Source organism: Dreissena polymorpha, chromosome 11 (assembly GCF_020536995.1).
Source record: "Dreissena polymorpha isolate Duluth1 chromosome 11, UMN_Dpol_1.0, whole genome shotgun sequence".
NCBI classification, from domain to species: Eukaryota; Metazoa; Mollusca; class Bivalvia; order Myida; family Dreissenidae; genus Dreissena; species Dreissena polymorpha.
Genome location: NC_068365.1, coordinates 48,424,512 through 48,441,433, shown reverse-complemented (window position 1 = coordinate 48,441,433; position 16,922 = coordinate 48,424,512). Strand labels below are relative to the sequence as shown.

At 35.4% G+C, this 16,922-nt stretch overlaps 2 protein-coding genes across 3 annotated transcripts in view; one reads left to right on the top strand and one right to left on the bottom strand.

Annotated features, from left to right (window-relative positions):
* Positions 1–16,922, bottom strand: part of LOC127851848 (uncharacterized) — a 425,589-nt gene that overhangs the window by 191,072 nt on the left and 217,595 nt on the right. The window lies entirely within an intron of this gene.
* On the top strand, positions 8,945–15,365 carry LOC127851845 (bcl-2 homologous antagonist/killer-like). Its single transcript, XM_052385792.1, has 6 exons — positions 8,945–9,062; positions 10,881–10,950; positions 11,566–11,747; positions 12,171–12,308; positions 13,577–13,775; positions 14,684–15,365. Exons 2-6 carry the CDS (start codon positions 10,915–10,917, stop codon positions 14,810–14,812), a joined length of 684 nt encoding a protein of 227 aa, XP_052241752.1. The 5' UTR covers positions 8,945–9,062; positions 10,881–10,914; the 3' UTR covers positions 14,813–15,365.

Here is a 16,922-nt window from a genome sequence, read left to right as displayed (position 1 = left end):
GTTTCCGTCGCTTTCGTGACGCCGGAAATGTTGAGAATCAATGCGCTTCGAAAGTTGTTACTGAACAAAATGTTCAATGATCGGTTCTGTGTGGTCGCCGTCGACGAGGCACACTGCGTATCGGAATGGTGTGAGCTTGTTAATTACAATAATTAATTATGTTATTCGATATAAAACATTACAGGATATTGAACAAGTTATTTATGTTGTATTCTGTTCATACAAAAGTACTTGTAAAGAATGATAATTATATAATTTAATTCGCCCATAGGTATCCGCGATTTAGTTAAATAAAGTTTATTTACTTAAAGCGAATTTTTGTTCAAAACTATTAATTTTCTTTGTTGTCTAGGGGCGAAAACTTCAGACCGGAATATCGAGAAATCGGGAGTGTCCGCAGTTTAATAGATGCTCCGATGTTGGCCCTCACTGCGACCACAACCGAATTGGTACAAGAAGATGTGAGGAAATATCTTCTACTTGCCAATGATACGGTCACTGTTGCCAAAGTACCAAATAGGTAAGCGAACAACATAACATGCAATTTTGAAACTTCACTTGCAATATGTGGTGTACGAAAACGGCATCTAATGTGATCAAACTAATTAGGAAATAATGTTATGAGCAAAAATGTAAATAATTAATTTTGTACGTTTATAGATGTTTAAACTAACTGACGAAGGTGGTAAAACATAACAACTCCGCCCCTAATACAAAAGGCAGGCTCTATTGTGCCGTCCATCGTTCGTCTTCCGTCAACAATTTACATTGCGGACTACATAATTGCTTGCATTTTCTTGTAATTGTGATGGAAAATGCACAGTTTGACATTGATATCTTTAAACGCTTATGTCTCTTTAATTAGTTTATTTTTTTTAAACAGACCGAACATCGTCTTGAGCGTTAAAAAAGCCAAGCAGGAGTTTGAAGAAGAACTTAAATGGTTTAAAGAATACACAGAATCGGCAACGGAGATGAAGAAGACGATCATATTTTGCAGGTTCGAATTTGATTGTGACGAACGTGTTTTTTTAGTTGTACTCTTTGTTTCTTTTCACGTTTACCGATAAGACTCTGTAAGACCAAATTGTCCGAAATGGCGGGAGTTAACATATTTGTAGTAAACATACTGTTAGACATTCTTGTCTGGTTAAATATGTTTAGCTCAGTTGCAGAAATAGTGTAATGCACGAACCGGGCACATAACGACAGCTGTTCATTTATTTAGCAAAATTTACGAGCTCGACTTGTTCCTATATATTTGTTCGTGCAACGATTTCCAAGTTAATCCATTTACATGTTGCTTTATTATCATTCATTTAAAGTCTCGTTTTTGTTATATTTTGATTTCACTTAATCCTATTGTAAAACAAATCCATGGCGGTACTTTAGTAAAGAAAAGCAGCTGAGCAAGTTGGGTCCCGGTAATTTTTATCGTATCGGTCGAAACGAGTGTTTAACAAGAACAAGATTTAATTACAATTGGCAGCCTTTGCAAAATAACTGTGTATGTTATATTTTAATTGTACATCAATTAATTTATTGTCTTCAAAATTATTGCAAGCTATTATTTTATTTAGGTCGTATACGTCTGTTTATGCGGCGTGGTCTTGGCTGACAGAATCGGTGGATATCAATCTCGATCGTAAGACGAGAACAGTTGAAATGTTTCACTCATGCACGGACGAGGACACCAAAGACCGAATTTTGAACGATTTTCGTAAGACGGACAGCACGATAAAAGTGGTTGTTTGCACCATTGCGTTTGGGATGGGCATATCTATTCCAAACGTTGAGATTGTTCTCCCCTGGGGCTGCTCCAAAAATCCGCTTGCATATTGGCAAGAGCTTGAAAGAGCAGGAAGATTAGGACAGCCAGCCTTGGGTATTGTTTATGCATACCCAAGGTCGTTGATCAAAAGGTATACAGAGGACAACATCATCAAAATAGTTAACGGTGATAAATGCATAAGAATTTCTGTGCTTGACCATTTAATGACAGCAGGGATAAACCGAGAAGACTTGCCCTCACAGAGTCCATGTGCAGATGTTTTGTGTGGCATTTGTGAGTGCCATCTCTGCATGTGTTGTAGCGTGTGCTGGGAGAGGTGCCAGTGTGCCGGCAAAATGTCGTGCATTGAGCGATTTTTGTTGTAGAACTTTGTCCATTGAGAAAAAAAGTACAATCTGTATCACTATTATTTATGTACTGTATAGAAATAAAAGATGTTATTTATTTCAGAACTTGAACATTTTTAATTGTCACTTTAGAAAAACAAAACAATGCTCAATTAATCCAGAAAAGTATAATAGCTAACATCGCTTTACTATGTTACGCTCTGCGCTCACAACAGACGAACGCCAACTGTTATTTACGCCGTTTATTCTTCCACACTTAAACCAGATGCTTTACATCTAGGCCGTGCTATCGATTTATATCTACACAGCGAGTGAATCGAGAGATATTGAAAATTTGAATAGTGGTTTGATTTAAATTGCTCAGGCGTGCAAAATTCAAAGTGTCATTACATAATGTTTACGGAACATTATCGAGAAATGAATTATCTACACAGGTATGTAAATATTATTGCAATCAGTTGATATTAAGTGTCTGATATCGGGGCTTGAATGTTGCGCAAAAAATCCTTGCGCAACAATATAGACAAAGAAGGAAAAAATTCCAACACATTTTAAATGCTAACCCGGTTCGACGCTCCAAATATTACCAATATAAAAAGTAGCTTAATATTTGAGAGCGTCAACAAGTTCGACTTATGCCTTCCAGTGAATAAGGAAGTTGCAAGCCAGATTTGTTAGAGACCTACGACCTGATAACCGACGCATCCGAGAAAAATTGTATCATTTATGCCCGAATGGATGCATAATGCGAATATCGTGTTAAATGGAATATTTTTGAAAGGAGCGTATATAGAACACTGCGGGGAATCACGTGGTTTTATTTTGATATGGAACACGGAAAATGGCGGCGTCATTACCTCGGTAAGAGTAACTTTTTTGCTTCTCGTACTTAAATTCGAGATATTAGCTTGAAATGATGTAGCCTATCATATGCGGAATCGAAATCCGCGTATAATGATATCTTACTTTTATAAATTAACTACCTACTTTTCTCATATACCCTTTGAATTTATTTCAAAGAGAATTATTTAAAATGACAGTTTTCACGGAATAAAGACGTTGTGTCATATATTTCATAAAATTAACATAGGTCATACCATATTACTGCATAAGAAATTTGAGAAACATAATTTGGAATATGTATGATATTCTGGACGGCTTACCACTTAATATGTAAATAAATAAACGCGTAAATAAAAAATGACATGTTTCACGGAATACAATGTGTATGATATGTTTCACGTAACAATTGTTAGAGAGCTAGGTAAATATTTATTTTCAGACTTTGGTTGTGTCGAATTTGCGGCAAGGCTTTTCAAAGCGCCTCAGGGTTAAGAGATCATGAAAGAAAACATACGGGGGTAGCGCCATACAAATGTTGTGGACGGATGTTCTACAGCAAAGCTAATTTAACAAGACACAGGTAAGATGGTATTGTGAATATTAGGCATTTTCAGAAATGTTAGTGAGAAAAACATTGTGTATTTAAGCACAGATGACTATTCCCCCCCCCCCAATTATATTTTATAACTGTGTATAGCAGATTATTCCGACACATTGCAACCAAAATTATTTCGAAATCGGTAAAATATTTACGTTGCCATTATTGTAATTGCTGATGATTGCTCTTTAGAAATGAACATACCCATTGACAACACACGGAATGTATAATCCATTGGTACGAAGCATTTTCGAAAAAATCACCAAAATCACCAGGTTTATTCGATTGTGTTTTGTCATTTATGATCAAAAAACGTTTGGCATATTTAGATGGATCGATTTCATGCCGGAACTTGAGTTTCAAGACAATACTCAAACTTCGTTGCACCGTTTTTAGTGGCGTATGTGACAAATTTCGTATCTTCTAGAATGACAAAAGTTTAAAAACATTCGCCTTGGATCAAGTTAAATCTACTATTTTTTGCTTCATAAAACGTCAAATCACCCCATAAAATATGAAATACTTGACCAGTTGTTTAATGGTTACACAGCAATGTTTCGTATTGAACTACAGGAATGCGAGGAACGTGTAGATCTTTTGTTTTTTCGTGTATGTTTTCTTATGCACACTGGTCTTTTCTTTCATGTAGGTGCGCAGGACATAACGAAACTAAAGATTTTGCCTGCGAGACATGTGGGAGGTCTTTCGCAATAATGGTAGACCTAAGAGCGCACATGACACACCATCAAGAAGCGACGTTTAAATGCGACACATGCGGTCATCAAATGAATAGGAGTGACCAATATGATGATCACATGGCTATGCATCTTGGGGAGACGGAAAACTACAACGGGCGAGGCATGGTCAGGGGTGATAACCCCAAAAAAGGGTTAGGGTAAGGGTTTGGGTTAGGGGTCGGGTTAAGGTTAGGTTTGGGTTTAGGCTAACCCAAACCCTAACCCGACCCCCTAACACTAACCCAAACCCTAACCCTAACCCTCTTACCCCCCCCCCCCTTGCGCAATACCATACCATGCCTCGCCCGTTGTAGTTTTCCGTCTCCCTGCATCTTGGGGCCAAGAATCATGCATGCAAATGAGGAAAGACATACAATCACACGCCGAATTGTATAGGCATCAGAAATTTTGCAAACATGATAAAAAGGGAAATACTAATGCAGTTGCAAGTAATAATACGCCATCAGCTTAAGAAACTGCAACAAATTTTGACCCAATGTATAGTAAGTGATTCATGTCAATTGATCGTATAGATGCAATTTGTACACAGCCATATCGTGATACGCTTTTGTTTATTATTTTAGTTTTTGAAGGTGATTATGGTGATTTTGTTGTGCTATGTTCTCGTGATTAACACTGTGATTTAATTTAATTATCTGTGATATTGCTGATTAGTGAACACATAAACGCAAATCCATGTTTCCTATTATTGTTTTGAAATAAATAAAGCAAAATAGCGTTGTGTTATTGTACAATCATTTAGAAACAGCAATTTATAAGACATCCAAATTAAGACGGCAGTTTACATTTGAATTGCTTAACTTAGCCCACACCATTTTGAAAGTATATAATTTAATCTTGCATATTGAGTACATGACAATGTTACAAAATTCGTTTGTATGCAGCAACATATATAATAACATACCAGCATTAAATTGAAAATCTGTTCACCATTTGGATGAATATTCACAACACACTCCTTAGACATCAGTCAATATGCTGCATCGGCGGCTATGTCTCAAACTCTATAGCATGTGATAATAACTTAAACAACGCTTATATAAGACGTGGGAATGACAAACAATATGTGAATAAATTGTACCCTGATTTTGAATAGTTTTAACTTTTAATTTGTAAAGCAAACTGCCGTTTTTGAAAATTGTCAGATCAAAATAATTTCTTCTGCCATACTGTCTTTTATTTTCGTTAATTAATGCCCATCTTGTCAGATGGCAGGATTTCTTCGCGCGTTTCCCAACGTAAACCGAAGGACCCGAGCTGTAAAGACGTCATTGAGGAAGACATTGTGCCCGTCTTCTTTCTTCCCTTTCCATCTTTTTTTCGTACACAGTGAAAACGGGTGTGCCTTCTACGCAGATTCTGCATTAACCTGGCGGCGCAAATACGATTTCCTCGGACTCTTCTGCAAGGTTGTAGAAGTGCGAGAGGCTCGTGCGGTAGGAGAGACATCTGCGAAAATTAATACGCACATTAAACACAATGCACTAAGGTTAGATATTCCATTATTAAGACAAAACTTCAGTTAATTGAAGAGAGGGTCGCGGTTAATTTATGTGTTAGAGTTTACGCCATTTTCAAAACATGGTCGATCATACGTATCACGGCTGCCAGTTAACCTAACCGTACTTTGCCCTGGGCTTTACCGGTACTAAGTGCTAAAACATATACTAGTAACTGAGAAAATATCCGACGTTTTATTTTTCGCCTTTAGACAATACGTGAAACATATCATACAGTTAACGTGAAACATATCATAAATTTGTATTCCGTGAAACATATCATTTTTGTTTTTTTGATTTATTATGCAGAAACTGCGATGTTTTCAGACTCTCAGACAATTTGTTTGCAATGTAAAGAAAACCTGGTATATATTAAAAAAAAGGATTTGAGGAATGTCGATATTTATCATATTTGTGAAGAATTCATTTAAATCCGTGAAAACTATCACTGTCATGCATTCGCATGTGTACGAATTCAAAGGGTAAGCGAGAAAATTACTCAGTAACACATGAAATGTAAGGTACCATTACACGCGGAATTCGATCCCGCATATGATAGGCTACATCTTAGCAAATTAAAATCAAACATTTAGGTACAAGAAGAAAAAATAATACTCTTACCGAGACAATGACGCCGCCATTTTCCGTGTTCCATATCAAAATAAAACCACGTGATTCCCCGCAGTGTAGAAACAAATCAATAAAAAAATTGAATTATACGTGTCGCGGAAGAAAATGTTTATGAATGATTACAATAGTCCAATATGTGCTGCGTTTTCATCACGTGGTATTTTGGCGCAGCACAAGTCATTTAAAATCACGCGTCTGTTGCGTAACCTCGTTGATAGTGTTTGCTAGTACAGCGGGATTAAATTTGATATATGTGGGACACGTTCTTTTGTTCTTAACAGGTAGCGGCGACCTCTCCTGTTTTCTTAATTGCACGGGTGATAACAACGCAATAGTTTAAGGTTAAGTTTGTTTGATTTCACAGTTTTCACTATATAAAAAACTACAGGTATAATATAAACAACGACACAAATCATTTATAATCGCTACAACCGAATATAAAAGACAACTATATATAACAAGAAATAAGATGATATCGGCCCTAAATGCTGACTTTGAAATAAAGTTTGAAATTTACGTTTATAAACAATTAAATTGACAACAAATTTTTTAATATTGGTTTTTTTTTTCACATGTTAGTCGCATATTTACCGCTAAATGTGTGTAAGTACAGTCAAACTACACGTTAGTAAAAAAAAAGTATACTACGGGAGATCACATCATATATGTCCTCACATGGCTTATTATGAGTGTATTTCTGCACCATCGAAATATATCGTATGTTTATTTTTTATTAACACGCAATTTTCTTTCGATAAATTCAAATAACACCTTCATAGACGCGTCATGCGAAAATGGGTCTTATGGTGTTTCGGCTAGCGTAGCTCAAGACCAGCTTGTGCATTTGCGCAGTCTTGTCCGGGGCGATGCTGTCCACTATAAAATCGCTCAATGTTTTATGGCCTCATTATGTACCTCCTGACCAGACTGAAAGATGCGCAAACTTGGTGGGCTATAGCTATGATGGGCGCATATGGGATATAACCCATTGCTCGCATGACGTCTCATTTAAGAACAATGCGTTTCAATATAAAATTGAAATCCAAATAGCAAATATAGCAAACTGGAAAATAAGGTAGCCTACTCAGGCGTTCAGGAACGATTTCCAGACGTGCTGACCGAGTACGGCAAACATTTGTGGTTAGATAATTAAACGAGTTTACTCTTATCGTGACACTATACTATTTCGGTCGTGTTTGTTTTCACATTATGAAAGCAAACATGTTTATCTTCCCCTGAAGATTTATGGACCGAGGAAAGACCCTGAAATTCTGCGAGATGGATTTTAACGCGTACTTGTAATTTGGCTACAATATGTGTCTCTGTGTCGTTTGAACATGCAGAGAGCAGTCCTGAATTCCTTACACTGAACAGTGTTACGTCCTTTACGCAGTGCACAGACATAATAGTGATGAAGCCAAAGTTCAGGGAATTTCTCTCGAATACGCCTATGAAATGTTCGAATGTATTCATTTGTGTCTGCTGGTTTTATGTAAAAATCATATAAGGTGAAAAGCTGGGTAAAACAGCTACGCCGAAAAAGCGCATTATTGTTCTGTACAGATTTTAAGGTCAGAGACAGGTTGACACCGTGTAAATTGCTAGGTTAACAAGCTATGCATCAACAACAAAATAGGGTCAACAGCGCTGTCTTAATGGCTACCTAATTCGTGAGTAAAAGGTATTGCTCGCAGATTTATTTATTTTATTTATTTTCATCAATTATCTTATTGTATATTTTGAATTTGTAAATGGTGTCAAAATACAAAAGTTTTGTAAAGGGAATTTCCATTATGAAATTATATTTTTAGTGTGAAAGGGTTCGATATTCCAACAATTTTCATATAATCTAAGATTATGCAATATCAAACAACTTCAGTGCCATCAGCGCTTTGATTAATGGGTTTAGTATTACACATCTCAATTACGTAGTTTATTGACACCATTACATGGTGTACAATCAACGGTATTTTGAGGGATTTACACACGGGCTGGACTGAATATAAACACAACGATAAGAAATTTATTTGTGCAGATATCTCAATTTATTGATATAAATTTACAAAACTCTTTTGTGCATAAAAGACCGGGTTTTTTCTTTCAGTTTATGCCGATATCTTAAAGTATGATAATAGATCCTTGAATACCTCTGAAATCGGTGACAAAATCACGCTGCGTGAAGCTTAATCGTGCAGTGTACATGGAATTTTTGAACAAGAACACAGGCTTATTAAATAAAGTAATTTTGATTTATTTTACATTGTCATAGGCAACATAAAAATGTTATAAATTAGTTTAAATTCTTAAGAAAAATTGTTTTCAAAAAATATTTGGAAAACAGCAGCACTTACCGACATGTTTACATCACTCAGACAGACCAGATCAGCAGACGATTTATTGCTTACGGAGGAGTCCGGAGATAGCTGATGTATCACAATTGTGTTTACATTTATAAGCGTTTAATTGGGAACCCAACAAAGTCAAGTGATCCTGCAACCAGATTAGCACGCTTCAAATAAAGTCGATGACAGTGAATATTTCCTGTTGTTAGAAATAGTGGTTGAAGAGTCGTTCTGAGTGTGATTTTTTTTTAAGGTAAGGCTTTTTATCAAGGAAATACTAACAATTTCGTCTTAATTTCTTTTTTAATCAGATTTCATTATAGTTTCGTTTTCAATTCACTAAAAGGGACCGTCAACCAAGAATGAAAAAAGAAAAGTTAAAAAAACGTATTTTTTTTTACAATTAATTAGTTTATATTGATAAAATTATCACGATGATATATAACATTACTTGAGAAAAGTTGTTAAGTTTTCATATTTTGATATATTCGGTAATAAAATTTTACTGGGTATGTGTACCAGGTAACTACCAGTTAACTATAAATAATGCAAGTAGATTGATCTTCATCGTTCCGTGGTAAACCCAGGAATGCAAATAATGCATGCGTACTGAATTGTATATATTATATATATTAAATGATCATTCTACTTGCGCTTTGTTATAGTGTGTATATCGTTATGTCACCTATCTTAGCGATGTTCTTTCGATTTCACATCGCGAAATTTTATAATTGAATATACTGAAAATATTTACTTTTTTTTAAGTAATGTAATATACCAGTCGTGATATTTTAATCAATATAAACTAATAATTGTAAAAAATACGGTATTTTAGAACTTTTCTTTTTTCGTCATTGTGGTTGACGGTCCCTTTGATAACTACAAAGGCGTTGCGTACATGACATTAAAAAGTTAACTGGGTATAGAAAATCTGAATTCTTTTTCGACCACAACCGGTCTGATAAATCGTTGAGAAAACTTAACACATTGTTCAAGTAGCTGAATTTTATCTTTGTGTTAAGTAATGGAGCAAATAATTACGTTGAAAAGTCGTTGTAGTACTGCAACAAATTAGAAAGCGAAAGTAACCCCTCGTGTATATATGCAAACAAAGACGGTTTTCGATTGGAAGGAAATTATCTTTGCAGTTTGCGATTATCGTACGGAACTTTACTTTCTTCAGATTGTTACGTCATTCTTTGAAAACGTTCACTTGATATTGCTCAATTTTGAGCACTAAAGCGAATTAATATGGATGTTGCCAGAAACTGTTTCGGTGACATAAATTGTCAACACATTAATTTATTTCTCCAGCTTGTGATATGTTTTTTTTAATGTAACGTAGTTATCTTACTTACTTTGAAAATTAACAATGCAACACTGTGAATGAATGATCGTAGATCATTTGTTTGAGCATTCTATTAAAGTCTGTATTGTTCATGTTTCATGCGATATGTAAATTTTAGATATGTATATATAAAATGTGTGGTAAAATTTATCAACCCCAATTTTTTACATAGCCCATAACCTTTAAAACCAGACGTTAAAATGGGCATGGCTAGTTGTCAAAATGTCAATTTGGTTTAACACCGAGTTTTACTCTACTAAATATATTAACAAAATGCGTATTTGCCTTCAAGGCTTGCTCATATAGCGTTTTAACAGCATCGTTAATAGCAAACTTGATATCACGGTCAGTAAATTTCTCGACAATTTTCATGTTTGCCTTTTATAATGATAAAAATGTATTTTTAGCTCTTTATTTTAAATATACAGATTTAGTCGTGCAAACATTTAGTTTTAGACCCAATCTTCATTAAAGTTTAACTGCATTTTATGAAGGCAGATTACGTTGTTAAAAGCGATTTGTCATCAGCAAATAAAAGCATATGCAATTACATTTTATCTTGCTCGTGACAATTAGGGTACTTAAAATCTTAAGTATCGCTAATATTATTTACAAACAAACTAAATAGCAGAGAGGAGAGTGTCTCCTGTTGTTATTAGAGATATATATTTAAAATTAAAATGTGTAATCATGAAAATGTTTAAAAAAAATGAATTTTGACAGGTTGCATTAATTGCACGCTAACGTTGCGTGCAGCATGTCGGACGGAGGGATACCAACACTGATAAATCAGGTATTTGTTTTCTTTTTTTTACTTTTCAAAATCACTATCTTGCTTTATTTGTTCTTCACGAACCCTTTACATTTGTTATCCCCGGCAATAGGCGAAGAGATATTGTTTTGGCGTTGTCCGTCCATCCGTCCGACCGTCTTTCCGTCCGTCCGGCACTTTTTTGTCCGGAGCCATATCTTGGCAGTGCTTGGGGGATTTCCTTGAAACTTGGTATGAGTATATATATGGATAAGAGGATGATGCACGTCAAATGACACTGTACACCATCGGATAATAACGGAGTTATGGCCCTTTGTATCTTGAAAAAATGCTTTTTGTGTGTCCGGAGCCATATCTTGGAAGTGCTTGGACGGATTTCATTGAAACTTGGTATGAGTATATATATGGATAAGAAGATGATGCACTTTGTCGTTGTCCATCCGTTCAGAAAAAGTTTGTGTCCAGAAGTATAATGGCGGGGGATATCAATTCAACGAATTTGACAGTTGTCATCTACGTCTGTTTTTGTTCACTACAACGTATTCACCTTTTTTAACCTAAAGCTCCAAACTTGGAAAAAAAATTCTGGAGGGTTACACTTTTGCATTTAAAACTAAAATGAATTGTATGTATAAGGTCCATGGGCCAGAAAGTGTGTCCGATGAACCCGACTCTGCGCAGCGTGTTGTGTCGCAGACGCGTTACGTCTTCATGGCTTACGCTAATGAACAAATTAGTAGAGATGAGGGACAAGATGAAACATTTACAAATGCTCACCACCAAGATATGTCCAGCCAACATGAAATAATAAATGAAGAGTAAGTTGTTAGTAATGTGAAATTTTGCACGCAAATAAACACATTTGTCTGCAGAAATTTTGATCATCGCCGTTGTCAACGTTTATTTCCTTTGATTTGCATTCTTGTTCCCTTACTTAATGAGATTGCATGCATCTTCTTAATGATTATTTCGCATTATTCACATTACTTAGTGTAGGATCATAATTTCTTTGATATGTATTTATTACTGTTTTTGTTCATTACGAGTTTTGTATGCTTTACACATGTTTAAACGTTAGAACTTAAAAAAAACACGTTTCTTCATGAAATGTATCTATTTTGCATTTACTAAGGTGTGTATCGTGTACCGTTTTGTCTTACTTTCGCTATGGGTGTGTTACTAAGAAGATAGTTCACCTCTCTTGATGATAAATATCATGAATATGATTGTATACGTTGCAGCGCACTAAGAGTCGGACGTCAGCTAGCGAAGGTCGCTGATGATATGAACAAACAGCTTTCTGCAACATTTGAGGTCATAACCAGATCATTCGGTGATTCGCTCAACTCGTATGAGAATTTCAAAGAAATTGCCAAAGAGTGAGTTTTCTTTTCCTTGCAAAATACACGGCTAACAATAATCATATTTTTATGTCCCCCACTATAGTAGTGGGGGACATATTGTTTTTGCCCTGTCTGTCTGTTGGTCTGTTGGTCCGTTGGTCTGTTGGTCTGTTTGCGCCAACTTTAACATTTTGCAATAACTTTTGCTATATTGAAGATAGCAACTTCATATTTGGCATGCATATGTATCTAATAAAGCTGCACATTTTGAGTGGTGAAAGATCAAGGTCAAGGTCATCCTTCAAGGTCAGAGGTCAAATATATGTGGCCAAAATCGCTCATTTTATGAATACTTTTGCAATATTGAAGATAGCAACTTGATATTTGGCATGCATGTGTATCTCATGGAGCTGCACATTTTGAGTGGTGAAAGGTCAAGGTCAAGGTCATTCTTCAAGGTCAGAGGTCAAATATATGTGGCCCAAATCGCTTATTTTATAAATACTTTTGCAATATTGAAGATAGCAACTTGATATTTGGCATGCATGTGTATCTCATGGAGCTGCACATTTTGAGTGGTGAAAGGTCAAGGTCAAGGTCATCCTTCACAAGGTCAAGGTCATCCTTCAAGGTCAAACATCATATAGGGGGACATTGTGTTTCACAAACGCATCTTGTTTAATCTAGTATTATCTGCAAAGTGTAATTTCGTGAGTGTTTGATGCTATAAGGAGAGATGTTTAACGTTCATTAAATATGCTTAATTTTATTAGTGTCTGTTCACGTCGAAATTGTGATCATTATCGTGTATTAATTATGAATTTGCATTCTTGCAGTCATTTGTCAAACGTGTATACATTAATTATACAGTAAAGGGAAAAAAACGCTTATAAAGAAAGATCGGCACATTTCGTGCTGTATGTTTGCAAACCAGGTCAATATCCTCATAATAAAAATTCTCCAAATTTAACAAGCGCAGCAACTCTGATAAGTTACTCCTAAGTCAATCGACAGATCATTTTTAGATTCATAAAATAGCATTGAGTGTTTATCTTTAACCGTTTACAGTATAAGAACGTTTTTACGAACAATGATTTTGAAACCTCTCAGCGCCTTGGCACAATTAAGGAGTGACTGGCATAAACATACTGTATATTTACAGTCTACGCATTAGTTTCTCATCTCACTCGATCAAACGTTAATTGTATTATTGAATGCGTTTGTAAATTGCAATACAAAACTTTCTTATTATGTTAATTATGCAATTGTTATATGACTGTGTGGTAAATCTTGACCGTTTGCAGAATCTTAAAAGATGAAGTGAACTGGGGAAGAATTCTAGTTATTTTCTGCTTCGGATACTGGTTATTCAAGAGGGAGATTGTGAAACAGGCCCGGAAAAAGATGGGCACTACTCTGGGTAGTATTGCATCGCTTGTTGAACAGTTCTTTAGTGATCCTGCGACTAGCATATCAGCTTGGATTGCTCTCAGGGGTGGTTGGGTGAGTACATGTACTTATTCAAGAGCGTTACATGAATTGTTGTGATTGTTTCTTTAAAAAATGCGCTAAAGTGCTCATACGAAATGTGATTCACAAACACACTTGCTTAGATTAAATTCTGCAAAAGAGCGTCTTCATTATGCCTCCCTTCGATGTCCGTTGGTCGGTTTGTAAGTTGTTCGGTCGGTCAGATTATCGTTCTGTCTTGCAGTAGACCATGGGTTATCGCAAGATATATTCAGGACGCACAACAATGCAAATTTGTATGATTGGTACTTGGGAGATAATACTGAAGTTTTTTATTATTAGAATATAAGTATACGGTCTAAATTATTTGGGCTTGTAACATGCTACTAAAACAGTCTAATATTATAAGTACCGCAAATGCCTATAAAACGACCATTTTTAGCATGCTTTAAATTGCGATAAAAAACCATCTGATCATCGGCAAGAATTAAATGCTTTCAAGCAATAAATAAATTCGTTTTAGACTTGGTGTTCCCGGCAAACCTGTTCTTGTCAGTTTAATGACTTTTTTATCAAAAGCGTACTGTTTTCGTACATATTGATAAAGCAACAACAACAACTCATAAGAATAAAGGAAATAGATTAAGCTATTAAAATGGTTTCGTCTAAATCCATTGATAATACTCTGAATGACGTTTTCACACGAACGTTTCTTTTAAATAACGATTGAACTCTTAAACTATAATTGAATGTAATTGGTTCGGCTAAGAGATACAGTCGAGGAAAGTCTAAACAAGTAGTAAATATAAGGATACAAACGGAGTTTATGTTCACATACAGAGGTACGTCGGGAAACATACGTCAGTAGAGTTTTGGTTTTCTAAAACTTATTGTAATGTGAATACAATTGTCTTTGTACAATTGGTTTTTCCGTATTTCAGAGAGTGGCCAAATCCGTCACAAGGTCAAAGATCCATCCGATTATGAAAATCGGTATAACGGTGGGCTTTGTGGCAGTTGCAATCGGTGTGATTGTCGTATTGATGAATAGAAGAAAGTCTTCACCATAACACAGATACACAAAACCTGAGTTCGAAGACACCTATATTGGTTATAAAAGTATCAAAATCTATTAAAAAAACTTCATCTGTTCACGTTTTTATATAGTTTCGGCAATAAATCTATATTATGTATATAAGCTACATATATATATGTGCTCTGGGTTTAAGGGTTTGTATTGCCGCTTTTATCTGATGTATTATTAGTTTCTGTTTTAAAGGGTTTAAACAATAGAACCATTCTTCCAGAAGTTCAGGATTGAGCTGAAATATAAATGTTCAAGACACGGGTACAACGACAAATATACGTCGACTCCGATGACATTTGCTGTTAAATTGTGGTATGTTTTTTGTGCTCTTCCATCCGTTTTGATTTTGTTCAGCAGCGTTCATATTCCAAAGGGTAACGTCCATAAGTATGTTTATCTTGTTGTTTGCAGGAGGAAGCCTTTGTTAATTATTTCAAGTTGTTTTTTTGTGTTTCGGCAGGTGTTTGTTTACTTCTTCTTATGTTTTTGTATAATTTTTTTTAGGGTACAACCATTCGGATAAATTGAAAATTATCTGAGTATTTTTATTTTTCACAATTGTTTTATTTATTTTAAGCTCGACTATTATATATGAAATATATATAGTGGAGCTATCCTATTCATTCCGGCGTCGGCGTTTCCGTTAGCGTAAGCGTTAGTGTTAGCGTGCAAATGTTAAAGTTTTCGTACTACCCCAATTATTTTCATTGCCCCTTGACATATTGCTTTCATATTTTGCATCCTTCTTTACCAACATGACCCCAACCTATAAACAAGAGCAGACAACACTATCAAGCATTTTGTCATAATTATGGCCCCTTTTCCACTTAGAATATGCAGCAAATGTTAGAGTTTTCGCACTACCCCATTTATTTTCATTGTCCCTTGACATATTGCTTTCATTTTTTGCATACTTGTTTACCAACATCACCCTTACCTATACACAAGAGCAGACAACTCAATCAAGCATTTTGTCATAATTATTGCCCCTTTTATACTAAGAATATGCATATTATTGATAAATCTATGTTAAAGTTTGCGTACTTCCCCAAATATTTCCTATATCCTTTGACATATTGCTTTTATATGTTGCATACTCGTTTACCAACATGACCCCAACCTATAAACAAGAGCAGACCACTGTATCAAGCATTTGTACATAATTATGGCCCCTTTTACACTTAGATGATTCAACATTTTGCTTAAATTGCCATGACTTCTTTATTTATAATCACATTTTATTATTACTTTGACAAAACAACACTTACCTGAATACCACAATGGATTCCACCCAAACAATACCCTACGCCCCTACCCGGAATCCCCCCCAACCACCCCCCTCAAAAAAAAAATATTTTTTAAACATCATCTTTTAAATTACCACATCCCACATTATACCCCCTCTCACCCCCACACCCCCTACCCCCCCTACTCCCGTACCCCCCCAATTTTTTTTAAACATCATCTAATAAATTACCACAACCGACATTTTACCCCCTCTCACCCACTACTTCCCCTAACCCCCCCCCCATTTTTTTTCTTCCTGTTTTTATTTTTGAAAGATCGTCTAATAAATGACCACACCCCACATTATACCCCCTCTCAACCCCCCCCCCCAAAAAAAAAAAATAAATATTGTTTTTCCTTTTTTATTTTTGAAAGATCGTCTAATAAATTATTGAATATGAACAATTTCCCCATGATGGCTTACGTTATACTGTCAAGCACTCGAATAGTCCACTGTCCACTTTTTAAACAAAACTGAAAAGTCAGCATTCAATAAAACGTGTCATTGAAATTATTGATAAAACACAGGAATAACTAGGTATATGGCTCGAAAGTACCATGCACATGTTACCATAGATAAACGATTGTCCTCTGATAATGACACTATGCTATTTTTTTCTCTCACAAAGCAAAATAAGTGACATTTACTGATATGTTTTTTATTCATTTCTTTCTCTGATAAAATATCAATGTATTGTAAACAAAATTTCAATATCGATACATGCTCGTGTTATTTTATCTTGAAAGCAATACTGTGTTATCATCATTCGGCGTTTATCGATGGTCCATTCTGTCTTCGATTTGAC

What these genes read in the sequence shown, in the direction of transcription:
- LOC127851845 (XM_052385792.1), top strand. Translation starts at nt 10,915, where the DNA reads ATGTCGGACGGAGGGATACCAACACTGATAAATCAG. An exon ending in TACCAACACTGATAAATCAG is followed by an intron (nt 10,951 to 11,565) that starts GTATTTGTTTTC and finishes TGTATGTATAAG; the next exon opens with GTCCATGGGCCAGAAAGTGT. An exon ending in TTGCTCTCAGGGGTGGTTGG is followed by an intron (nt 13,776 to 14,683) that starts GTGAGTACATGT and finishes TCCGTATTTCAG; the next exon opens with AGAGTGGCCAAATCCGTCAC.